We start from the raw sequence: 26984 nt of genomic DNA, 5'->3' as shown, positions 1-26984 counted from the left end.
AGTTTAGCTTAGCTTAGCTTAGCGCAGCGACGCACGGTGGGAGGCTAAACAGCGTAACCGAAGGCTTTGTTAAATAGGAACTTTTTGTTCAGACTGTGGCACACCCGCGCCACGATACGTCACTGCTAGGTTGAAAGAGATCCCCATTCGGCGACGTCAAAGTACAATATGACAGCACAATTCAAATCACCACCTTTGTATAAATACCACAGCTACATCGTGATATCAAAATAAAAGTAGATATACTGCATTTACCTGTGCATCGTTCAAATTCTAAGTTAAAGGAATTAATTGACAACCATGTTCTTAAAATCATTTGGTGACAGATGGTTTATTCTTTCATGATACACCTCCAGACAAACACAAATCTTAGAAGGATGCAAAGGGCACTTTGTAAATAGAACACAAACACAAATTTAATATAGACATATATTTAAATATGTGTTAACATACAGACGTATGCACATTTTCAGCAGTTCAATGCAAAAAAACTGAAAAAATTTATAATCAAATGATCACAGGTCAATTTTAAGACCTGGTTCTCCCCACCTGCCTCACAGGGTAAGTATGTATATGGTAATGTTTATGACCATGTAACCACTTTCTCAAGGTGATTGTGAGATTGTGTAGGGATTACAAACTGCAACATGGATACAATAGGTTTCATAAAATCCCAATCTGCCAACCAGGCCAACACAAATGTAAAGAAATATCACAAAAATCCAAAAAACAAACAAACAAAAAAAACTGACTGTATCCATACTTGCAATTGGTAGAACTCTGAAAAGTGACATTCTATTCTTTCTTTTCCTAGAATTTCAAGCAATCACAAACTGCAAATATAAAATGAGCACCAATTCACAATATATTATACATTTGTATCTGTATCATATATAATTCTGATACAATCATTTTGACTGAATAACTATATAAAGTCTTAATTTATAATAATCCTTTAAGTCTTACACACAACAGTGGTAAACCAATTTATTGGCTTTTTGAAATAATTTTTTCTACACGCTAGAAAACAAGGGGAGAAAAATGAAAAACACTACACAACCTTGTCTATTTTTCAAACCCTTTCTTTAAAAGACTGCAATTATGGCATATCTGTGTTAGTGGATATTTGATAATATACAGTGAAGAAAAATATTCAAGATATAGGATATTACATTTTTAAAGATGAGACCCAATTTCATGTATGACATTGTGAATATGTCTCATGTTAAAAAATAATCAATTTTTTCAAATTACTACATTTGAGCAATTGGAGTAAGCAGTTACTTTTTCAAAACACAATCAGTTCCATTTAAAATCATTATTTTAGCATCTGTGTGAAATAACACGATTAGAAACCATTCATTTACATTTGATTGTCATTACAAAATATCTATAAATCAAAGTCATCTACAAGGTATAAAAGCAGAGCACATACGTTTCTAAAAAATACCATCACAAATAAATCTGAAAATGCCATATATCATTTGTGGCAAGGCCTTTGAACAGTATGAGACATCAGTTCACATTATACTTTACCGTGTACATGTTCCAATATATGGCTACATGCCGTGCGTAAATCTACAGTTTAAAAATACATCAAGTGAACACAATTTAATTAACAGCTTTACAATGTAATGCAGTCAAATTTAAAAGCCCTGAAATTGTTGCTGATTTCTGAAGTTTACACTGTTGTCTTATGTTTAGAATGTGTCACAGAGGCATTGATTTGAGCCCATGATGGTTTTATTTTCTTTAAATATGGCTGTTGAATTACCAGAGATGAATTAACCCTAATCTGACAAAGTGCAGTGTTTTTAGTGAATGCTAAAAGCTTCATAAAGGTAGTATTATTTTTGCATGGATATTTGATTTCCATCTATTGGTGGTCATAAAACTGTGTTCACCTCAGTTATATATTGGCCACTATGTTACAGTATGTACATCACACAATTTCTGTCAGCTGAATAAAAATATTTAAGGTACAAACTGTTAATCTGATTTTCTGTGACCCGCGACATAGTGTCTGTACTGGCACTTTCATTAATGCAAACAGCTTCACCTCAGTTAAAGCTAACATCAAGTTATTTTTAGAGCAACTAAAAAAAAAAACATGTGACTGAAGTGTGGTGTGTGAAAGTATCAGAATAAAATTAAAATCCAAGCTCTCCCTCAAAGTGTTAGCAAATTGTTGTCGAGGCAAACATTGGTGTCTCACAAAACCATTCATAACAGTCCATTCTGCTCAGCTCTTAATTTTGTCGATTCTCCAACGATCCTATCCTTCTTTTAGTACATCGAAACATTGAGAACCTAAAAACAAACACAAAGAAAATCCATAATAAATTATGCATTAAAATGACAATATTATGGCAACATTTGAAAACATTGTTTTTCTCCACACTTGGAGATTTGTACACAGCTTACTCAATATTTTATTCAAACTATTTAGGTTAACAGTGATTTTACAGATTACAGACATTTTGATTGACTTTACATTGTTTATGTTATTAGGATGGCCTGATATTCCTACAGGAGATGGGCATTTGAAACTCAAAATTGATTTCTGGTGTAGTACTCCCAACCGACAATGTAGTAAATGCTTGATAGGAGATATGATAGGTTTAAACAAAATGTCTTCAAGTCTATAATCAGTTAAGTTAGTTAAGTACTTCAATTAAAATGCTTGTGATGCATCAATCAAACTGCCATCTGCCACCATCCTCCCCCAATGTGCGTACCCAGGGTATATGCAGGAATCCTGAAGTTAATTTCAATACCTTTTTAAGATTTTTTCAAGACCTCATCGCCACTTCAAGCTGTAATCAGCAACACATATTTAACTTACAAAACAGTTTTAGTTTGCAATTAAATCTATAGAGCACAACCAATATATACAAAAAGCCTCCTGGATTCTCCAACCAGGAGTCCACTGACGATTTTGAAGTTTATTTTGTGTGATTTCGGATTTTATTTCGTGCCAGAAAGAGCACGCTCGCTGTCACAAGATGCGTAATGTCACGTGTACGCGCATGGACGCAGACCCCAGTCGATCTTGCATCATTGTTGTTTTTTATTGTTGGTGGCCCTGTTTATACTGGACTGGTTGTTTCCCAAAACTCGATATTATAATGTTTTATTTTGTCCACAAACCTAAAATATTCAGTTTTAATGATTTAATGATTTTTTTGGTTTTATAGCTTATTTTAAATAACAATAATAATAAAAAAAATCTAACTGATTATCAAAATAATTGATGAATATTTAGTAATCAATTAATAATTGATTCATCATTGCAGCCCTACTCAAGATATGAGGCTTAAAGGTGAATGAACACTACCCACAGCTTCTCTACAATACCAAATAAAAAAACATTCGTACCGAATCATCCATGATGGAAGAAGGATCAAAGTAATCAGGCTTTAGTTCACTTCTTTCTCTGCGATTCTTTGACGCCGGCTGAAAAGCAAAAAAAACAAATGCTTAATGTGAAAAAGGCGGACACTTAAAAAACAACTGGACCATGAAATGACATGTTTTTGCTGAAGTTAAGAGGGAGCAGAGTTGATGACATTTGTAATATTTTTTCGTGGGATTCCTGCAAACAAACCCACTACATTTTTTAAAATTCTTCCTATCCCAGCATTTTCAGGCTGGTGACACAATACGTTGTTGCAGCACATCAGATCTTCAGGCAATTCAATCGGAAAACATATCATTTCAAATTCTCATTCATATCAATTCAATACAGCATGCCAGAGTAACTTATGTTTAGGCAGACTGCAACGGCAATTTCTTCAGAAAATTGTTACAGATGTTACTGTTTGCATTTGCTTTATAGAATACAGGTTAACATTTTTTTGAATTACCAAATCGATGTCCATTGTGTCAAAATCCATGCCCTCGTTGATGTCCTCTAAGCGGTCCTCAGATGACATCATCACATCCTCCACTATTGGCTCCTCATCATCCTCCATGAGTCCAGAGCCTCTACGACTGAGGAGAGCAAATACCGATGTTTACTATTTCACAAACTGCAAACTGGTGAGATATGAAACGAAAAATGCTAAACTCACATTGCTTGCTGCATGTGATTCCTCATCTTAGTATACTGCATATTAACTCGCTCTTGCTGCTGACGGGCCTCAGCTTGTTGCCTTTGTGTCAACATCCACGTAACCTGTGTGCTGTGAGACAGTGTCCAGTATTTCAGAGTGTCAACATAGATTAGTTTAACATAAACAGCACAAGATATTGTTAAAAGCAACATTTGCAAACACCAGTTTCAAGGTGAAATTAAAGTACAGCTGGTTCTGAGATTATTGTATCTATTTAAAATAAGATAAACAGCAAAATAATGGGTAAAATGTGAGGTTGTTTCTGAAGCCAATGTATGTTTGCAGAGAGGTTTTTTACTTGTAATCAATGGCAGCCTGGTGGTGATGGTGCGACTGCTGCTGGGGAGGCACAGGCTGATGAGGATGCTGATCTGTTGGCATGGTGTATGCAGTTGTGTAGCTGTCGTCTGGCCTCATCTTCTTTGGATCCCTCAGTACCGTAGAGGTGAGGTGGGGAGAAGGCATCATCACTGGCGTCTGCACGTTCTGCTCACGGTTCATCCACATCCCATCACTACTGCTGCAGCTGTTCTCTTCTGCTGAAGCAAGTCATCACCAAATTGGATATTACAGAATACATTTGGTGAATCCTAGTTTCTTACCATCAGAAACACAGATTACTTACCTTCAGGAGGTTTCCTTTTGCTAGCTGTGGCTGGCTTGGACTTTTTACTCCTGATGGTGGACCCACGACTGCTGATGCCACTGATAACAGACATGGTGTCATCATCTCCACCTGCCTGCAGGGAGTTCCTGTAGGAGATGAGGGGCAACCAGCAATCTTCTCTTTGCAGAGACATCTGAAATGTCATGAATCGCTCCAGGTACATGTGACTGCAGCAATCAGAATGAAAAAAATTCAAACACAATCTTGAAAGCTCTTTGCCCAGCATGATGAAGTTACATTTTAACAGCACAAACGTACACTGTTCTCTTGTCCTGTCGAAGTAGTTTGCTTGAGAATTCACTCAAAACATCCAAAAATGGTAGATGAAGTGGTGGACTCCCCTCTCCTTGGGGACTAGGTTCTTTGAATGCAAACTCAATCCCATCCCTAGAACAAACAAAAGGGCAATAAAGAAAGAACAGATGCATTACTGTGAGAATTTAGTTACATGCAAGTCTTAAGGGTCACAAAATCTTTTATCAGGACTGGTACTTACTTATGTAACATGGCAATCGCCTCCCTGGTCTTAATCTGATCCAACCCAAAAGTTAACGAGAAGCGTCGGGCAAGCTCTTTAATGCCACAGAAGGCTGATGATGAGCGGTCGATATTGAAGCCAAGTTCAGACAACATCTCATTAAATAACTAAAAAACAAAAAAGATTCTTTACAGGTGCTTCTACATTCAACAGATAAAAATCTTCAACTTAAGTCATTGGAGATCTATACTATCTCAAGAAAGTCATAGTCATTATTTTATAAATATGTACACTGCTAATCCGCATTCCCTAAAATACAATAAACAGGTTATTTTTTTACAAATGGATGTCTCCCAAGGACCAAGAATCTTACCTTTTGAAGGCTGAGTATGAGTGTTTTTGCATATTGGATTTTGTCAATTTGCCGTGTTTTGCTCATCGTTTCTTTGATGATGTCACCATAATCGTTGTAATACTAAGGAAAAAGGGATGAGGTACTGTTCATAAAAGGTGAAGGGATGGCACCACTCTACAATTAGTTGACAATGGTTAGAAACCTACCCTCATGTACTGTTTAAAAATGTCTGCTCCAGTGTTTATTTCTACAACATTGTAAACAATTAATTTACAATAGGCAGCTAAAAGGTTCCTTCGCTTGTGCAGAGCTTCGATTTTGCTGGCTTCATCGTCATGATGTCCATCTGAAAAATAAAAAAGAATCCAAGCATTAAAATATTTACATGTTCATATGTACAGTAAGTGGCAGTCCAGGCCTCAGTTTCCAGTGCATGACTGACCTGTGCTGTTGTTGTCGTCATCCTGATCAATGAACACTTGTTCGAGGATAAAGTTGAGCAGGTCTGCCTGCAAAGAAGAGTCTGGCATATAGACCAGGGACTCAAGTTGTTCCCGGCCTGAAGACATGATTTGGTGACTGAAGATCAGTAGAAGGTCACACAGTATAGTGAAGGCCTGGAATAAACACAACATCTCAGTGTTTATGACAACATAGATCAGCCACAATTTCAGAGGTGGTAAGGACTGGCTATGTGGAAAAAAACAACGTTTGTGTTCCTTCAAAATGCTTTTGCGTTCACTCTCAATAATCTTTGCATTCTCTCGCAAGAACTTTTCTGTTCCCTCCTCAGCCTTCAGGCAGCCCTGCCTGGCACTTGCTCCCCGGTGCTCCCAGGCTTTCCCTGGGCCTTGGGTGGCTTGGCACTTTCCCCCACCCCCAGGAAAGGATTCATACTCCAACTGGAGCTGGAGGGAACGCAAACGTATTGAGGCAAATGCAAAAGATTTCCCAGCCTGACCCTAGGGTGGCTCCATCCATACCCACCTGCTCCTTGACTGCTGTGTTGACACTGTTTAGATAACGCTGACACATTAATGAGTAGGCTCTCATCTGTTTCCTCAAGGTGACTGTATCTCCCTGTAAAAAGCAAATGTTTAGCTTAGCAGTCCTGTTGGTAAACCAAGTACAATCCTTTTGAATCAGTGACAGATTTTAATTTAAACATATTAAAAAAAAGAAAAACAGTCTTCAGCCACTCAGAAAAAAGATTCATAATGAGCAAAGACAAATGGTTCAGGACCAATAATACGGAAATACCTTTAATGAACTGCCCTCTGAAACCTTTGCTAGATGCCACAGGATGACGTAATGTGTGCACTGCATTGCTTGAACCACAATCTGGGGAGGGGGGAAAAACAAGCAAATCATATGAGTTGTGATGTTCCACTTAGTGATTAGTTACAATTTAGAGAGGACTCTACAGTTGGGACTTTGATACCTGTTCAGGCATATCCCCATTCTGCAGACCTGTATTGAGAAGTCTGTAGTTGCTGGTGAAGAGATCCCACTTGGAAAGGTCATGTGCACTGTAGGGGGCAAGAAAATGGAAGTAAATATACTACACCACAGGTGTCAAAATGGCAGCCCGTGTTGTTCGGGCCGAGCCACGAATTTGTGTCAGAAACTTATTGTTATCCTTCAGATTATTATTTTATCCAAGGCTTTCTGGTCACATAAATGAGCAAACTTGTCCAATTTGTACTACACACATCAAAGGTGAAAAGTTGTGGGAAAGTTTTGCGCATTCAAAGCGGCGTGGCCGCAGCAAAATCTCTGCGTTTTAGCAAATTTCGACCATTCGCCATGAAACAGGAAGTGCCCTATAACTTCAGCATAGGTTGAGTTCCACCGAATTTCCCATATCTTGGCGGGAAGACCATGGCCTCAACTCAAAAGTCAACCTTTTTGAATTTTGGTGCCGATAGGCAACGTGCACAATGGAACTTCCGCCTAGCAACTGTGGTTGCTGGTACGCTGGGCTTATGTAGGGCTGACATTCTGACTTTTTAATCCGATAACCTTCTCTCTTGTATCCTGCTCATTTTTACTAATAAAATTGACTATACTATTTATATAGTCCCAAAGCATCTTTGGGAAACAACAACACAACTTCCCAGAAGCAGCCCAGTGTACCAGCAGCCACGGTTGCTAGGCAGAAGTTCCATTGTGCACGTAGCCTAATTTGGCAATTTGCAACCTACATAAATGCGCAGGACACATCAAAGTCGAAAATTTTCAAAAGGTTTTGTGATTCAAAAGTGAGGTCAGGGAACTGCTGCACTCCTAGTCCTAGTTTGGTGTTTTAATTACAGTTGTCCACATTATTATTTATGTAATTTGTAATAAATGTCTCTGTTTTTCATATTAATAGATTCATTTTGCATCATAAATAGTATTAGGAAGTATATGTGTGATATAATTTTTTCGCCAAGTTTTGTTCTCTAGGCCAGCCCCCTCTTGACCACACTAGACGCTCATTGGCCCCCAAGTCATTTGACTTTGACACCCCTGTACTACACAATGGTTACATTCAAAAATGTATGTGTTAAATAGGGTTTATAAGCATTGGCAAACCTACATGCACTCACAGCACTTTCTAGCTATTATACTGTTATTCTTCACACGTTATCATATCACAAAAATGACTATTGCAATCATGAGCACACAAAAGGCTTACTTGTGGAAAGCACTGATCTTCTTGAGTGTCGATAAAACCTGGTAGACGTCATCATCATCTGGTTCTTCACCCTAAGAAATAAGAGACAAAGAAAACATCCAACCTGTGAAATACTGGACTTTTGCTATTGGTTTTGCTTCTGTCCATATTCTTTCACACAATACATGCAAAGAACCAACTCAGTGCACCCACTTCTTGCAGGAAGTCTTCGAGGAGCATATTGAACTTGTCTACAAGCTCGTCGAGAAGCTGGGAGCGGGCAATGTCCACACGGTTGTAGATGGTGAACTCCTCATTACAGAGATAATGGTATGTGGTAGAGCAGGCCTCCAGGACTTCAGATTCAGTGTGCTTATCCACTACTTCCCATATTTGCCGCAACAAGGCATCCAAATGCTTGAATAGAAAATACAATTGTTTCAGTGGCATTGAATGCAATTTTAGTTGCAAGATTAAGAACAAGTGTAAAAACTGACAAACCTTTTCTAACCGACCAGTTGTGTAGATGTCAAGATCAAAGTGCTTTGGTATTTGTAGCAAATTGGTCACCTTATCAATATCAACACAGTACTATGATAAAAACAGAGAGGCATAGATGGGTTGAATTGATGGTTAATAATTATGTTTTCGAGAATATGCAGACAGTTAACTGCCAGCTGTTTCTAAAATGCAAGTCTTCACCTTTGCCAGTAACAGAGGCAACGCAACGGCAAACATCTCCGTGATCCGTGTCCGATCATCCAGCTGTGTTTTCTTCTCCTTAGCATTCAGGACCTTTTAAATACATAAAACCACAAAAATGTTAACAACATAGACTATATTAATACTGAAATAGTCTTCAAGTTTCAAAACGAAAAACTCCTCGGAAAATATAGTGAAGCCTTTGTGTTGTGCTTTTATGTCTATTTTCCTCTAGATCAGGGGTCTGCAACCTTTAAAATGAAAAGAGCCATTTTTGTCCCCTCTTCACCCAAATAAAATAAATCTGGAGCCGCAAAACCTATTTGATACTTAAAATTAAGATAAAATGTAAAGTTACATAAATACATATATACTCTATTTAAAGAACTACAGTACGCAAGTTGATACCCAACCTCTAAAGTGTAGAAGAACGACTTTGAAATAAAATAAAACAATTTTACGTAGTACTTTAATAGTTTTTGGGGAGGTATTTCAACTGGATGTGGCAGATAAAACATGAAAACTATTTGTGTTTTTCACCCTTTTTTGTCAAGATAAAAACAGCTCGTTTTCCCATACACACATTCAAATGGAGTTCCTTCAGTGGAGTCGCCCCCTGGTGGCTAACTGCTAATTGTGTCCTACTTTCCAGACTTCACTTTTTTAACCAAATTAAAATAATTGAAGAAATGCTTAAATCCTCTCTCTGTTCAGCATAGCAACCAAGGACTCACCCTCTTCCCTGAGGCTCTGCCCACAGGAGGATGACATTCACATGCCTGCCTAACAGCACAGAGCATGATTTCAACCAGAGCCGTCTCCTGCCGATCAGACAGCGCTAAAAATCCCAAACGCATAAAGTTACTGACAACAAAATTAGCAGACAAAAGAGAAGTTTAAAACAATCAATTTCAATCATACTGCAGTTGAAAATCAGAAATGCTGTCTCTTACCTTCTTCCCCTTGCATGGGCTCATCCAGCAACAGGCTAATCATAGTCTCCCAATCCTTCAGCAGCTCTGACCCACACTCCCATAAACTGTCCACCAAGTATGCGCCATGTTCATGGAGCTGTATGTCAAATGTTATCAAACAAAATTCTTCACTTAGATAAATTATTTAAAAAATAGAAGTGATCTAATCCTGTTCCCATGTTGAGCATCGGGTTAAGGAACACAAAGATCTGGTTACCTCACTCTCCAAGTAGAAGAAGACAGTCGTTTTGATAAGGCTGCCATTGAGGCTCTGCCTGCCCCTCCTGGGTAACCCCTCCTCCTCTGGACCTCTATGACTAAAGAGTCTTAAATAACAGTACAAAAACATTGTTAACATCTAATTATTAACACTGATACAATCAGTCTTAATTTTGTGTAATTACTGTGTCAAGCTGCTAACTGTTACCAAAGCAATTTATGGGAAAAGTATATTCACATTAAATGTACTTTTAGATGCACAGTTAGACTTACTTCTTAAAAAGAAATTCTCCTGCTGAAACAGCAATGGGTCGATGTGCTGAGTATACTAGGTGATATACACTCTCACAATCCTCTGCAGTCAGGACCTCATCACTACTCCTGTTAGACGAGACACACACTGTTTAAGAGCAAGTGGAATCAATATGAAGAGAAGTAGTTAGTTAGATGTTAAAGGTAGACAGTTCTGTAGCTAAATCTTTGCAAATACCATTTTCGAAACATAGGAAAACTGCCATTTCATACTTAGTAACATTCAATGATGGGAAAGTCTTGAATTTGTCCCCAAATATTTGAGACTCCAATGTCTGGTTAAGATTATTTGTGTTTATTAGGGATTTTTTTTTCAACAAATTGACTAACAATCAACACATGCTCACCTCAAAAAAAGTCAAAATGTTAGAGGGCAGGGCTTGTGGGATTTTTATGTGTATTTGTTAAATACCGCATCCTTTTTGGATCCATGCCCCAAACACCTAAAGTTCACGACCAACGAGGTTAAGGAAGCTGTGCACGAAAAGTTGAGCCTGCTGTCCAGGCTCCCTGCAGTCTCAGATGATGGTGCGCACATTGAGGAGGATGAGTCACAGGCCCGTTTTTGTGAATGGAATAGATCATGGGTGTCAAACTCTGGCCCGCGGGCCAAATTTGGCCCGCCGTGTAATTTCATTTGGCCCTTGAGGCAATATCAAATTAACATTAGAGCTGGCCTGCCGGAATTATTATACACTTATCTATGTGAGCAACTTTTCTCCTCAATGAAGATGACGTAAACGTCTCACAGGATACGTCTGACTGATGAACACCTTCGTTCGATAATGAAGGTTGCCTCAGCTCAAAGCCTGAACCACAACATTAATGAACTAGCATCCAAGAAAAGATGCCAGGTATCTGTCTTGGGCACATCAGATTAGATCAGTGTGTCGCAAACTGAGCAGTAACAAGGCCATGAAAGGTTGATTTATTCATTGTTATTTTATTTTCAAATTTATTAGCTTGTGGAAAAAGTTAATGTTGATATTTACCTCAGAAGGCTGCAAATAGAAAAGAGGCATTCAATTTTTTATTTAAATTTTATTTAATATGCCATTGATGTTTTTTCGTTTGTTTTTTGAAAGTTGATTTTGCACTTTTAAGTTATATAAGCGTTGCTTGTTCCATATTCAGTGTTAAAGCAAATCAGTGTAGCAAACTGAGCAATAATTAACATTTTATTCATGCACTTTCTCTTGCTACTTCAAGGCTTGAATGTTTGATTCATTCATTATTGTTATTTTATTTTCAAATGTATTATTAGCCTGTATTTAGGGTGCGTTCAATTTTTATTTAAATTTTATTTGATATGCCATTGATATTTTTTAATTATTATTATTATTATTTGAAACTCGATTTTGCATGTCACTATAAAGTTATATAAGCCTTGCTTGTTCAATATTCAATGCAAAACTTGTTTGGGTCCCTATTAAAAGGTTAATTTGTTCAACCTTGGCCCGCGGCTTTGTTCAGTTTTAAATTTTGGCCCACTCTGTATTTGAGTTTGACACCCCTGGAATAGATGGTGGCGGGTCAGTAAGGTAACTCTACGGAGCTTCGGCCGCTGTCCGTGGTGCTTAAAGGCTGGTTTGCAGTATGAGGCCTGAAACGTTCTCCACTCCATGGTGACAACATCTCGAGTGGCGGTGTGTGTCCAAGTGTGTGCGCACGTGCGTGCAGTGCGAACGAGCTTGCGCTTGTTTAGGGCAGGGGAATCTCACCCAGTCAAGATCCTGCACTCTGGTGGACACCTAACGAGCGCAGGTTCAAAAACCTGGGCCGTCTGGCCAAAGCCTACCCTTTGCATCCCTGCCACATCCATCCCTAGTGTTTCTTATGTTGACTTTATTTGATTTAATATCTTAAGATATTATGTTTCCATTCAAGAGAAGAAATTACTTACTGTAAGACAAGTGTCAGAAGTTTAATGGCTTGTACTGCGACATCATATTCCTTATCAAGAGTCATGGACACAATGCGGTCCTGTCAATGATAATAAGTTAAAAATTGATCATAATGCATGTGCATATATGGAGGAAATAAGTGAAACAACCATGAATATTTCACTATTTAATAATGCTTTAGGAACTTCTTTCAAAAACTGACCTTGAAGCGACTCGTGAAGAGCTCCAGTCGAATACCAAGATCTCTGCTGTAGAAGAGGCCTTGCAGGGCAGTCAGGCACTTCAGTCGCACCTCACCTTGCTTGAATCAAAGTAGAGAACACTTGCTTATTTTCAACAAATAGAACTAGCAAGCCTATAAGAGAATGTTATTATACTAATAAAGCATATATATATAGAGAGAGAGAGAGAGAGAGAGAGAGAGAGAGAGAGAGAGAGAGAGAGAGAGAAGAAAGTATTGCACCAACAGCAGCTTCAATTTGTTTTATCAAATTAGAAAAACGTTAGCTCACCTTGTCATGCATCGTCCAGCCAACATACTTCAGGTAACTGTCATTGAGGAAGGCATCGCTGTACAACTTCATCCACACTCCAATCTCCTCAATACAAATAGCTCGAATTTCAGCAATAGCATCACTGGCAAACACAAGAGAACTGATTAGGATTTAGTCAGTGGGTGTAGACTGTTGCAATGTGTAAACCTCACAGTTAATCTGTGTTTAAATCTACAAAATAAAACAGGCAGTCATAGTGGTGCTGACATCATTTTCACACTAGATGGCACCAAATTGTTGAATGTTGAGCTATGTTGAGGGCACCTCGGTGAATTCTGTCCGGATGAACTGTACTGTATGTAGTGTAGAGAGGTCTTAAGAGTCACATACCGATATCTGTGAACAAACACTCCTTTGAAAATCGCATTCATCATATTTTCAATTTCGTCTTGATTTTCTTGAAGCTGAAATGAAAACATAATGTGGCACTTTTTAATAATTTGCATGAGAATGCAAGAACAGAATTCCCCCAAAATTCTACTCTGCTCAATTAATATGTAAATATAATATAAATATATGCTAAAACAAAACCAGTAAATCCCTATTCCTGCATCAACTCTAAATGACGACATCATGAAGATATGAAGAGGTTAAATCAAACCCTGTAAACTATTTGTTCATGGGCATTTTGACTATATGAACATTATGCACAATTACACAAGTAAATAAATAAAGTCAAAAAAATAAACACACATATCCCAACATTAATAACAATTAATATTACAATGATTGTAATGCTCTTTAATATTAACACAACTATTTCATACATTGTACGAACTTTAAAAACACAAGTAAGTGAGTTCTTAAAATCCTACTCAAGAGCACAAATACATTTTCTGTATGGTGGAAGACGATGACTACCAATAACGGAATCTGGCATGAGAGTCAAAGTATAGTTGCAATTTATTTTTCCTCTCACCTCTTTCCGCTTCTGTAACAGGAGCTCCAGCCTATCATTGGCCCTTTTTGCAGCAACTTTGTTCCTCTCCGCCTCATACTGTCTCTGTGTGTTGTCCATGTTGATGCTCAGGTTCAGAGCGACGTTCACCAAAGCTGTCATCAGCTTCATGGCTGGCAAAGACGACAAAGTACAGATAAACACCTGACGGAACAACAGCACAATGTACGACACCAAAAGTGCACAATGAAAATGTACCTCCAAGTGTGCTTGTATGTCTGAACGCCCTGACCTGTGAGTCAGACAGGCCTGTGAGCAGCGAGATGAGTGTGTCCATCATATACTCATCATAGATGATGCTGTACTGACACTGACGCACCAGAACCGCAATGAAGTCACAGAAACTTATTTTGAATTTCTTCCATTGTGGCCCTGACATACTTAATGGATAGTCACCACTGTCCTGTTTGATGATTAGCAGAGAGATAATAAGATTAAGGTCAAACATATCACACCTATTGAAAACATTTCTTTTAAACACAGGTTGCATCACCTCATCAAACTCCTCTGTCATTTTCCGAATGATCTCAGAGTTCTGCATATGCCTGAACATCTCTCCGCTCACAGCACCTATGTGAAGAATCACACAATGACAATAAAGAGCAATAAAGCACGTTAAACAGCCAACAGCTGCCACCTTACTGCCATACACTCACCTTTACAGCCAGAGCACTGAATGAAAAAGTTTATTAAATCCAAGAGAGCAACGTCCCTGTCATGTTTGTAGGCCTCAATCCAGTCATCGACAACAGACTGAAATAAAAAACATCGCACAGATCATTGATATATGAATTAACTCCATACTAAAAATGTGATCATCTGCTCAAAGACATAACCAAAACAGTATAGTACAGCATAATCAATTTCCAAAGATATCATATATGTGCCATCTCATATCAAAATCATGTCAAAATACTTTCAGGTACAAGGAACAAAAAATATGGGTGCACCCACCTGTGTGGCACTCTTCCCCATTTTAACCACCTCAAAAAGGGTCATATTCTCCATCCCGTTCTCCTGATGATGGCCATTCCTCCAGCCAAGGCCAAGACCAAGGCCCCTGCCTGCTCCACCACCTTTGGCCTTGTCTCCAAGGGCCTTCCTCCCTTTCTTTCCTGCCTATTAAGGAGAAAGATGTCGGATGCCGAGTTATGATCCAACTGTAATTCATGTGTAATACCTTATCTTGTTACTGGAATCATTTGCAGTGACTTGTCCAGACTGTTGTATGGAAAGGAGATTCATGAATAGTTTGAAAGACATACCATGCCCTTTCCTGCCTTTGCATTTTTGCCATCAGGGTCCTCGAGGTCAGTATCTGAGGACAACTGAGCTTCTGCCTCTCTGTGAACAACACATACATTCAGTATCATTACGGACATTCTTATGTTCCAAAGAAGGGGACACAAACACCAAAAAAAGCATTCACAAATAAAGTTAAATTTGACAATACATTTGTGTGATGCAATGCTTACTGAGGAAATGGAATCTCTGAGTGCAATTCCTGCTCTGCTATCATTTCTCAAACATTTTCTGGATCTGCTGAAGTGAGTGCGTCAACTGCTCTGGACACCAAGCAAGAGGTATCTCTTCAACTGCACCTGAAAAAGAAGTCACATTTGAAGAATAAGTTAATTTAGGACTCCACAAACATAACCAACAGAAATTCACTTATCAAAGTAGATCTAGGGCGAAGTTTAATATCAATAAACGTACAGAGTGAACACTGTTTGTTAACATTATCAGACAGAGCCCATCAGGCCATTAGATGCACCAGCCGGTTTGTCCACTTTACATGATAATAACCATGTGGATCACCTAAAGTCATCACAGTAATATCTATACTGATACCAAAAACTAAAACTGGAATAAGTCAAGTCCCTGTGTGAAACACAAAAAAATCCCTGGACACAGTGAAAGCAGTGATTTCCAGTAGATACAAAAAAGAAAATAACGCCCTTGTAGGTGACTGATGTTTGTTCACATAATGTGAGACAAGCTCACCAGTTACCATTTGACACAGGCACTTCAGTGCCACTATGTGTGTTTATTCTGTTATATATAATTCACAGTTCTTGTATTGTACAATTTGACACGCCATCATAATTTCGGAGAAATAAACAGTGGAAAATAATTATCATTAATAATTCTGACCTATAAAGTACACTCTTATTGGGGTGATAACCGATTAACACACATGTATTTATATGTATACACACTTATATTATCCTAGTGCCCAACCACAGAGGTCATTTAGTCTCTTCTGCAGTGAATTTAATATATAATACTGTTATTATTGCCGATACTATTGAGCCGATACATCCCTAGTAAAAGGCACCAATGAGTAGAGTCAATGTTGCTAAATATGACATGCAACAGTCAAATGCAAAAGAAAGGTACTTCAGAATGAAGCAGTGCTTATTTGTATGGCACTGAATTATTTTATTATTTTAATCAAGCACATCTTTATATGAGGGCAATGAGTGTTTATGTATTTTTTGATGCAACTGAGCAGTGACAATTAATTTGTGTCTTAATTTTATTAGGTGACCTCTTGCATAAAGTGTGGGGTATATCAGCATGGTGATATTGTTTAGTGTTAAACATGGTAGCTACACTTAGGAACAATTGATAACTCTGATCAATATGACCGTTGAGAAAACATAGGGCAATCTGACCCTCATCCTGCTTTTAATACACCTGAATGAAAAAAATAAATATGAAACAATCTTAAAATATTGCATATACCTTTTACGCTTGAGAGAGTTATATAAAAATATAAGGGCAATGCAAACATTAGTTTTAAAAATAACTGAAATGACATTCTAGCTTCCACATTTCAATGTGACATTTAGTAATATGTATAATATATATAAGTTTGCACCACCTCCTGCTTATCTCAGCAAACTAAACCCAAATATTTGCCTAAAGGTCCAGAGCAGAAGCAGAAGCTTACTATGCAAACAAAGGAATACGACATGTATTTGGTGTGTACAGGCCACCATAGTTCCCTGATGCTGTCACTTTAACAACAGTGGATTGAAACATATGAACTTTTTTTTGCAAATTCTTATTATTATTTTTCATAATTTGCTATACAATTCAAAGAAAACTATCCCTACGTTACAGATGGGCTTGAATTGACCTCTTTAACCTTAACTTGAAGGGATTGTCAAAATGGTTTTCCCCTGACAGGCATACTGGCCTTACCATTGGTCCGGTTGTAATGTCACAGTATGACATCTGTAATAAAGGAACAACACTAAAAAAAATTATAACTTTTATTCTTCCCGATTGACACAAATAACAATAAATTCCTGACTCCAAAATGTACTGCACGTAATAACACGGTAGGTGTTGCTCTGAACTTCCTGAGTCCACATATGGAAATCTATAGTACAAAATAATGCGTGACGATATTTAGATGGACAAATAATGCAGTGTTTCAGTTATTTATGGCTGGTCGTTGTTACACTGCACTTTTACATGACTTCTATTATGAAATAGGTCGAGCCCAGAACGTTTCAGACAGGCGCAGTTGTATACTTCCGAACTACAAACAGCACCACAGATGTTTGCGAGGCTGCTGCTACTGGTTCTCTCCTCTCGTCAACCCCTGAGGTGCTGTCATTGCTACGACGGCTAAGCAGCTCAGTCCCAGGCTAACGCAAGCACATCTTACTTTTACGACGTGACAATAGCCGAGGCACCTATGTAGTTAAACGCAGGCACCATCCTTAACTTCTTAATTCGCACGAGTTACGAACTTGGATCCATGTTAGGGGTTTGATACCGACACAGCATCAGATGTGTTGCTAACTGGGCTAGCACAGTTGTTAGCTGGCTAACGAGACTACGACTTAACAGAAACTGGAAGCGTTCATGACAGCGTCCTTAGCAGTCATGTCGATTGTAATTTATTTCGGCAAAGAACAATTTTGACACGGATTTCGGCAAACAATAATGTCAAATTGGTAATTAAGCTAACTAGCAGCAGCATTACTGTCAAACTCATTGGATGTTAACATTCGCTATCCGCCATTTTACAACTTACCTTGTTTTAAATCAAAGAGGGACTAAAACCGCAAAATCCCAACGTGTCGCACTATACAGAGAGGCTGCTTTCGTTAATTTACTGCACTAAATGTCATTTTCCAATTCTCAAAACTATACTTTTAATTGCCAACTGGCGTTAGAGGGCTCCTTAGTGGCGAACATAGCAAGGTACAGTTTGTATTTGCGTTGTAAATGCAGCGCACACACACCACCTGTCGGTGACACCGCGAACTGCTGGTAAGAGGCCATATCCTGTCAGTCGGTGCTGGTCACTGCTTGAGGCTCGGTTACCTCACTGTTGTAAACATCTACACATGGCATCTCTCTGTATATCCCGCATCGACCTGAATCACACATTTAACTTCATACTGCACATGTGCAAAATTATTGCAAGTTATTGCAAAATAAAGAAAGAAATTGGCTCTTGCTAGAAAAAGGTTCATATGCAGCAGTGCTGCTTGAGGCGCTACCTCTTTTGGACAAGATAACTCCAAGCAAATGTAAGATTAAAAATGAGTGGATCAAGTGCACCCAAAAAGTCTGGAACTGAGAAGTTACTTGATGTCACACAAGGAATGGCGTTTACTTAAACGCCATACATTTGTGTTACAAATTTATAAATGTTTAAATTTGATGATGCCAGGGAATGCTCGATGCCCTTTTATATCAAGCATTTGATATAAAAGGGAAGTGGGAGTCAGAAATATATGTCAGTATCGAAGATACATGCTGGGAAGATGTGTGTGAGGATTGACTTATCTCTGACCCCAAAGTTTTATATTATTGGAGCACTCCTGTCATGGTAAATTCAATTTCTTTGTCTCAGAGCTACAGCTGCACAACACTCCTTTCCTAACACAAGATACCAGGTCTTTTTGTGTATTCCAATTAGGCTGTCTAGACTCAACTTGCATCCAAATACAACATCCTGCAGGGGAGTCAACTCCTGTCTACCTGCAGTAGACAAAGAGGTGTGAAAGCACGGCCTGAGGGGGCAGACCCTTTCCCAGATAAAGAGATCTGAAAAGGATGATCCCCAGGTATAAATGTTGAGGGCTCACTATGCTCTGAGTCTTTCTCCAGTTACGACCACTCGTGTGCAGATTGACCTTTTCTTTGCAGGAAGCTGTATCTATTACAAGTGCTATTATTAATAGCTAGGAAGACGATAACCCTATCGTGGCTTAAACCACTTCCTCCTACTATACCTCAAAGAGTGAAGGCAGTATACATAATGAAGAAGATAACGGCATATCTGCATCTGAAAATTGACATTTTTAGAACAAGTTGGGCTCCCATAAGCAAATACTTAAATCTGCCACTGTGAAACACTATCTAGGAGTCTTAGAAGAACTGTCCATTGTTTTTATGATTTGTGCAGAGGAATATCAGAGACAATCCAATGAGTCTGAGTTGTTCGCCGAACTGTTATTGAGGCAACTTTGAATAATTGTTTTCTTGTCATGTGTATGTTAACAGAGAAACATTTGATGTAATCCAATATATGTGAAGGTTTTAGATTTACAGCGAGTTGTAAACAGCAAAAACAACAATGCTTACAGTGTATGTGTACAGCTTCTTATGTTCTGTACGATAAAAAAAAAAAAGAATTAAAGTTAATTATTAACTCAAATTTATTTTGGTGAAGACCTAAACATATATAATATATAAATATATATATGTATATAAAATGTATATGTGATGTGGTCATTTTCAGCTCATTTTATGTGCATATAGAAACGTTGTCCATGTAGATTTTGTACCCGGTGATAAGAATAAAAATAAATACATTAAAAGTTATAAAAGTTAGGCCTATTTTTTTTGCGCAGAAAGAGCTTCTGATAGGACATATAATAGTATAAGGCAATTGAAACAAAATACGAAAAGAATTACACTGACTTTAACATTGTTTTCAGGTTAATGATATTGCAGTGTAGAAGAAGCAAATGTGTATAGTGATTGAATTGTCCTGGTGTTTAAAGGTCACAATGCACACATTGTAAAGTATGGTTTCCTGCTGCAAAACATCCACGTGACAAATGAAACTCGTTGCACAGAAATAATCTGGAGAAAAACTGCTCTTTGACAGCTTCGACATTTTATTTTTCATTAATCATATTTCATAGGTTTTCTTAAGCAGTGCCATCTTGAAAAGCCGCCAACTGTTAGTAATCACAACTACATCTACAATCCATGTTGTTGTTTTTTTCCTTTACAGCATGTATACAATGTGATCCATTCAAAGCCATATCTTCACAGGGCAGTAGAAGTTGTGATGCATTGCAGTGTCACATGAAAATCTTGAGTTATGAGTGAAAAGGAGAGAAAGGTCTAAAGTTCTGGCAGGCCATGCTTACATAGGGTTTTTGGATTTTCTGCTGATGAGGCTGCATCTACATGAACTCACTGAAGAAACTGTTTACTGTCCCTTCAGGTGTTTCTTCCACTGGCAGTCCCTGGCAAAAGGAGGGCACCGTGAAGACATCGGGATCCTCGATCTCCGTTTCAATGTCGAGGTGGCTGTGAGAGAGAGAGCAATATATAATCACTGTAATCATGATCACTTCTGCAAATAATAGGCACAAACATTACACACATTCACAGGGTGCTGGAGCATAAACACAGTGATTTCACAACGGTCCACATGGACAAAACCTCGATCAGAGCTGCAACAATGAATGGATTATTAATCAATAACTAAATGAATCGCCAAGTACCTGAATACGAGTGTTGTTGACCCAGAGAAGTAGAATGTGCTGATAGGCAAACATCCCATGGTTTCACTCATGGAGTAGAAGCCTGAAAAATCAAAAGACAGATGTCAGCGCACGCACACACATACACACACACACTGTCACATAAATGTATACACTTGAAGGTGCATTATGTAATAAATCTAAAGCAACTGGCCATAAAATCCTCCTAATATGTCACAGAGACTCAGGAATAATGTTCATATAACAAACTGAACTCACCAACAACAACAGTACAGCTTTTGCAGACTGCAAATCATGTTTATGTTTTGAAAACATGTTTTGGCATGTGGCGCCACCTACCGCCGTCTACCAATCATTGCAGTCAGTAGAGTCTCAGCTGCCGAGCAACCACGGGTTGCCAGTTACGTGAGAAAACGAAACCTTAAAGACCTTGGTATTTTGAATTTGAATGTAGTAACCGTTTTATGGCCACATTCTTACATATGGCACCTTTAATTTCTCAGAATGTCCCCCACCTTTTGTGACCGTCTCTGTTCCCATCCATACATTGATTTTTATTCCCTCTCCTTCGATGGATGCACTTCCAGCATGTACTGTAGTCAGGAACTTGGCGTCGTCAGGAATGTCCAGTGAATTCATGGTGGAGTGCAAGGTCTTTTTCTCACAACTCTGATTTTTGCTGTCAATCTCGTATAATACTTCCTGCCAGATGTAAACAAACAGAGTTTGAAGCCATATTCAAATGAGTTGTGACATTTATCTCAGCAAGGCACCACTTACCTCTTCAAAAAACACCAGCAGGTCCAAACACAGTGAGGAGTTAAACGTGGGGATGGCGGTCTCGTTTGATCTGAACCGTAGTTTCTTGCCCATTGAATCGTAAGTGAATGTACCGAATGTTCTCACATCGCCCTTCATGGACAGCTGGTGTCATTCAGCACACATGCATTCAGACAGAAAGAGAGATGATTAGACTATATTTACAACTCCTGTCCTGGTGCAACGAAAAGTGAAAGTGTTTAAAAACACTCACCACACTCATAATTCCGGTCATGTTAGGTGGATCTGAAAGACAGCAGTCAGTTAAAGCTTTAATAAGACACACTTTAAAGTTTGTATAACCACTTCTGACTAATAAAACCACAGATTCTTACGACAAGAATGTTGCTCTGCATGGGTGGAGGCAGTCAAGCATACGAGGACGAAGAGCGATACAGCCACATACATTTTCCTGGTCCGGAGAGAGACACAAAATATTATGAGATGGCAAAACACAACAACCTTCAGTGCATCTAACCTTCTGTTGAAATTATCGCTGCTTTTATAAGGCCTGGTGCAGTGAGGAAGACATGCGCAAAAAGACCTACCATGACAGAACACAAGACTTCAAACATCAAGCTGTGTAAACACGTTAGCCTCTGTCCTAGGGGGGTAACCAGATTTCTGTTATGTTCTAAGTGTTTTTGTTGTGATTAACCAGCTGTCTTCAGATGTTTTTGTGCAATGCTGCAAGATTTTCCACACAGGTTCACAGGAGGTGAAGTGGGGACAAATCTGCACTGTATGCATGAGATCTGTAGTTAACTGTCACAATGACCAGTTCATCTCATGTAACATCGGTCATTTTACAGGTGAATGATGAGGACAGGTGAGTGATGAGGACAGGTAAATGATAAGGACAGGTAAATGATGAGGATAGGTGAGTGATGAGGACAGGTGAGTGACGAGGACAGGTGAATGATGAGGACAGGTGAGTGATGAGGACAGGTAAATGATGAGGACAGGTGAGTGATGAGGACAGGTGAGTGACGAGGACAGGTGAATGATGAGGACAGGTGAGTGATGAGGACAGGTGAATGATGAGGACAGTTGAATTGATGAGGACAGGTGAATGATGAGGACAGGTGAGTGATGAGGACAGGTGAGTGATGAGGACAGGTGAGTGATGAGGACAGGTGAATGATGAGGACAGTTGAATTGATGAGGACAGGTGAATGATGAGGACAGGTGAGTGATGAGGACAGGTGAATGATGAGGAGAGGTGAGTGATGAGGACAGGTAAGTGATGAGGGCAGGTGAATGATGAGGACAGGTGAGTGATGAGGACAGGTGAATTGATGAGGACAGGTGAATGATTAGGGCAGGAGATTGATGAGGACAGGTGAATGATTAGGGCAGGAGATTGATGAGGACAGGTGAGTGATGAGGGAAGGAGAGTGATGAGGACAGGTGAGTGATGAGGACAGTTGAATGATGAGGACAGGAAAATGATGAGGACAGGTGAGTGATGAGGACAGGTGAATGATGAGGACAGGAAAATGATGAGGACAGGTGAGTGATGAGGACAGGTGAATTGATGAGGGCAGGAGAATGATGAGGACAGGTGAGTGATGAGGACAGGTGAATGATGGGGATAGGTGTGATGAGGACAGGTGAATTGATGAGGACAGGTGAATGATGAGGACAGGAGAATGATGAGGACAGGTGAATGATGAGGGCAGGTGAGTGATGAGGACAGGAGAATGATGAAGACAGGTGAATGATGAGGACAGTTGAATTGATGAGGACAGGTGAGTGATGAGGACAGGTGAATGACGAGGACAGGAGAATGATGAGGACAGGTGAATGATGAGGACAGGTGAATGATGAGGACAGGTGAAGGATGAGGATAGGTGAATTGATGAGGACAGGGGAGTGATGAGGACAGGTGAATGATGAGGACAGGTGAATGATGAGGGCAGGTGAGTGATGAGGACAGGTGAATGATGAGGACAGGAGAATGATGAAGACAGGTGAATTTGCATTAATTAAGGTCCCTGAGTGAGTGAACTATGAAAGTTGAAGCATTTGTGACCTTTTGACCCATTTTATCAGCACTTTCATTTGTTAGCTTGGCTTTAATTAATAACAATTACTATGAGATTTGTTTCCCTTGTCCTTTTTGCACTCACAAGAAAGAACCCCAACCTTGTTAAAAAGTAACTAACTACTAACTAAACTAAGTAACTTTTACTTTAACTTGAGTACATGTTTCCACTCTTTCCACCTCTGAGCATTACTACAGAGGTCTTCAGTTACATGTATATTTGGAGAATGAACGTGACATTTCAAAATGTCAGATTAGCTGGACTGAAGGAAAGAAAGAAAGAAAGATTGTATGGCAAATGTCTCCAAATGTAACAGACTGACACTTTTTTTACCTCCCTCGCTGCTTCAGTCTTGTTCTGATATTTTCTTTGGTAAAAGCGATCCAAGCCAAACAAAAAGCCTGGGATGTTTATATCTGCTCATCTGCATGCATTTGCTTCAAATCGTGCTGTTGTTACAACTACACTTTGTGCAGCTGCCTTTTGTTGTTCTGCACTGCATGTCACGTATTCTATCACAAGAAATTGTGTGTGTGGGTGTTCAAGGCTGCACAAGTGGAAAAAAAAAACACATGATAAGTCATTTACCATAAGCAGGAAAAGGAGAACTGTCGATTTGAAGTGTCAAAATGGGAAGGAAATGCATAACAAAACTAATGGGGATGCATGAAACCACAAAATGAATGAGACCAAGAAAAAAAAAATGGTCTGAGAGTGAAGGTCTGACTGTCATATGGGGAATTCAGTGAAGGGAATCACGGAGAAGGTTATGAAAATGAGGGAAGCCCTTCTTTTTATGTCCGAGACACCGCAGGAGTTGTTACTTTCTGACAGGAAGTGAGCGTGTTTATGAACTGTGTCTCACCCACTGACCCACTGTTTATAGTCTCACTTTTGGTTTTCATGGTCTTATTTTATCCAATCAAACTAAATATACAGCTGGCGCCAATCTACATATTTACTTTTAATATATCTACCTTTTGGTGCATTAAATGGCAGCATCTAAGTATCAACACATTAAGTTATTATTATTAATATGCTTGCAGTGTGACAGATACAAGTTTTATGTTGGAGCTTAAGGAAAAGGAAGGTACGACCCTTAATGGCAAACTAAAATAAAAATACAGATTTAACATATGGTAACTATATCTTTAAATATACACGACACTCTTAATTACAATATCTTTATTTATTTGTACATTTTTACAATTACATTATTGAGCACAACAAAAGTAAAAGGGAAACCTGAGGTCCAGCATTGTTAAGAAAAAAATACACAATAGTTACATAATAATAATGATAATGAATATATAAATACATCTATATATATATATATATATAAACATATATATATAATTGAATAAAGGAGGAGAAGCAGACAAAGTCAAGCCAGGTTGGCCTCCAAAATAACAGACCCATCCATTTCTCTAGGCAAAGGGTAAAGGTCTTCTTTTTTTTTTTTTTTTTTCAAAAGAATGTACATAGTTAACTATTCCTATACAAATATCCAGCGGAGGAGGACATCTCTGAAGCCAGTATTTTGTGACCGTTTTCTTAAAAACAGGAACAACACCAAGGAACAATGAAGAAAATGCCATACAAAATCTTATTATTATATCTTTATTCATTGACATACATGAAACTGTATAATCAAATGAGCTTTGAACCCTTGTAAACAAGTGACCTATGGCCTCAGTTGTGCACAAGTGCAGTTCTGAGAAGCAAATTTACAGCAGATGATCAACTGTCAAGTAAAAAACGTATCACCACCGCTGTGGCAAAGTGAAACTGGCGCACCACAAAGAGGTAGGTTGAAACCGCCAGTGGTGAGTGTGTTTCTAGTGAGGAGAAACTTTTGGATATTTTGAAAGGGATAATAATCTCAGCTCAGGAATTTTCACCAAAAAACTTTGTCAAAAGGCACACTTTTTTTTGACACTTTATCATGGTCTGTTGAATTCAGAATAACAATTCTCTACGAAACCCTGACTCTAAAGTGAGCGATCTCAGTGTGTCTTTCACATGGAATCTCTTTACTTACAAAAATGACAATTGCAAATAGATCTCTCATTACAAATAATTTAGGTGTTTTTCTTAACTTTGGTTGATGTTGTCCAGCTGTGATCTCCTGTAAAACATTGCTACAATGGTGACTTTATTTACCATTTCATTGCTGCGGTGGTAACATGATCTATAAAATCTTTATGTTAAAGGTGCCATATGTAAGAATGTGGCCAAAAACGGTTACTACACTCAAATTCAAAATACCGAGGTCATTTAGGTTGCTCGGCAGCTGAGACTCTACTGACTGCAATGATTGGTAGACAGCGGTAGGTGGCGCCACATGCCAAAACATGATTTCAAAAAAAATGTTTTTAATGCAAATATTTTGTCTGTGCTGTTGTTGTTGGTGAGTTCAGTTTGTTTTATGAACATTATTCCTGAGTCTCTGTGACATATTAGGAGGATTTTATGGCCAGTTGCTTTAGATTTATTACATAATGCACCTTTAAATATAGTATATTTATGGTTTTATGCAGGTCTTTATTCTAACACATACTGACACATCCACCCCCATCAGGTTCTTTCAGCGGTCAGATGTGGACAGTGACACACCGATGCATATCCATCATTTTTACTCTAAATTAAGATGAAAGAAAATCACGTTTTACTGGATAATTTTGCATTGATTGATGTAGTGATTAACTTTTACATGTAATCAAAGGCCTATAACATTCAAACCACTGTCACACAGAACATTACATTTAAAAATTAAGCTCAGTTGTCCTCTTTTTTGGAGATGCACTGAAACGCAGCATAACTTCCAAAGCCCGAGGAAATGCTCTGCTTTCTGGCAGAAAGCTGAAATATGGGTGTAATAAGTTAATACTGTGCACTATGCAACATATTTTTCTCAGATCTTAAATACAAATGCTGAATTGTAAAGATAGTCTGATGAAACTTTTTTTTTCAGGAGACATCTGAAAGGTCAGCCCATGGTCAAGAAATTACAAATTATTATCCATGAGGCAACCCAGAATTGTGTACTTTAACCCTTCAAGGTACACACCAAGAAAAAAGCGAAGGAAAAATTATAACGTCATAAAAATAACGGCAATCAATTTTTATTTATTTTTAAATTAGACCCTACAGTATTTCAGATACAGACCAAACGGTTGAGACGTCTGTTCATAATAAACCTGGTTTGCATAATTCATAAAGTACAACATTCATAAGTCACATTAAGTGTTAGTGAGTTCAGCTTGATGCATTTTTCAATGAGATATAGTGACTTAAAGTGTGGTCGACCAAATGGTTGAGTAGAACCTTAACCTAAATAGCACTTTCAGTGACAGCAGCAGTATTTGTTAGCAGGATCTATAATAAAAGACATAAAGGTTATATAGAAAAGGCTAAAGAATATATAGACATTTCCATCTCAGCTTA

General features: G+C 38.5%; 2 protein-coding genes across 6 annotated transcripts; both read right to left on the bottom strand.

The window, feature by feature from the left end:
- Positions 1-385: 385 nt before the first annotated feature.
- On the bottom strand, positions 386-18089 carry stag2a (STAG2 cohesin complex component a). Of its 5 annotated transcripts, none has more exons than XM_083890583.1 (34): positions 17952-18089; positions 15373-15498; positions 15163-15241; positions 14852-15016; positions 14554-14650; positions 14391-14467; positions 14096-14300; positions 13859-14010; positions 13270-13343; positions 12898-13021; positions 12588-12686; positions 12385-12464; positions 10443-10550; positions 10168-10276; positions 9930-10047; positions 9711-9814; positions 8977-9069; positions 8776-8865; positions 8488-8691; positions 8296-8366; positions 7057-7144; positions 6876-6956; positions 6603-6695; positions 6058-6232; positions 5822-5961; positions 5634-5735; positions 5279-5427; positions 5041-5169; positions 4741-4949; positions 4414-4654; positions 4074-4184; positions 3867-3993; positions 3379-3456; positions 386-2310 (listed from the first exon to the last, which is right to left on the bottom strand). In XM_083890583.1, the coding sequence occupies exons 2-34, from the start codon at positions 15414-15416 to the stop codon at positions 2287-2289; spliced, it is 3840 nt and encodes a 1279-aa protein (XP_083746709.1). In that variant the 5' UTR covers positions 15417-15498; positions 17952-18089; the 3' UTR covers positions 386-2286. The 5 variants fall into 5 exon arrangements, with proteins under 5 accessions (XP_083746709.1, XP_083746706.1, XP_083746707.1 ...); XM_083890580.1 differs by having other exon boundaries at positions 4414-4651; XM_083890581.1 differs by having other exon boundaries at positions 14096-14467.
- Positions 18090-20217: 2128 nt separating this feature from the next.
- On the bottom strand, positions 20218-21942 carry epd (ependymin). Its single transcript, XM_083889051.1, has 6 exons — positions 21825-21942; positions 21704-21735; positions 21451-21594; positions 21186-21372; positions 20671-20752; positions 20218-20473 (listed from the first exon to the last, which is right to left on the bottom strand). The coding sequence occupies exons 1-6, from the start codon at positions 21895-21897 to the stop codon at positions 20347-20349; spliced, it is 645 nt and encodes a 214-aa protein (XP_083745177.1). The 5' UTR covers positions 21898-21942; the 3' UTR covers positions 20218-20346.
- Positions 21943-26984: the final 5042 nt, after the last annotated feature.

Source organism: Microchirus variegatus, assembly GCF_963457635.1.
Source record: "Microchirus variegatus genome assembly, chromosome: 5".
Lineage (NCBI taxonomy): Eukaryota > Metazoa > Chordata > Actinopteri > Pleuronectiformes > Soleidae > Microchirus > Microchirus variegatus.
Note: the sequence above shows the minus strand (reverse complement) of the source record. Positions and strands in the feature narration are given on the sequence as shown.

What these genes read in the sequence shown, in the direction of transcription:
- stag2a (XM_083890581.1), bottom strand. Translation starts at nt 15,416, where the DNA reads ATGATAGCAGAGCAGGAATTGCACTCAGAGATTCCATTTCCTCA. An exon ending in TCATACTCAGCCTTCAAAAG is followed by an intron (nt 5,428 to 5,633) that starts GTAAGATTCTTG and finishes TTTGTTTTTTAG; the next exon opens with TTATTTAATGAGATGTTGTC. An exon ending in AATCACATGCAGCAAGCAAT is followed by an intron (nt 3,994 to 4,073) that starts GTGAGTTTAGCA and finishes TGCTCTCCTCAG; the next exon opens with TCGTAGAGGCTCTGGACTCA.
- epd (XM_083889051.1), bottom strand. Translation starts at nt 21,897, where the DNA reads ATGTATGTGGCTGTATCGCTCTTCGTCCTCGTATGCTTGACTGCCTCC. An exon ending in TGCTGGTGTTTTTTGAAGAG is followed by an intron (nt 21,373 to 21,450) that starts GTAAGTGGTGCC and finishes TACATCTGGCAG; the next exon opens with GAAGTATTATACGAGATTGA. An exon ending in TCAACAACACTCGTATTCAG is followed by an intron (nt 20,474 to 20,670) that starts GTACTTGGCGAT and finishes TCTCTCTCACAG; the next exon opens with CCACCTCGACATTGAAACGG.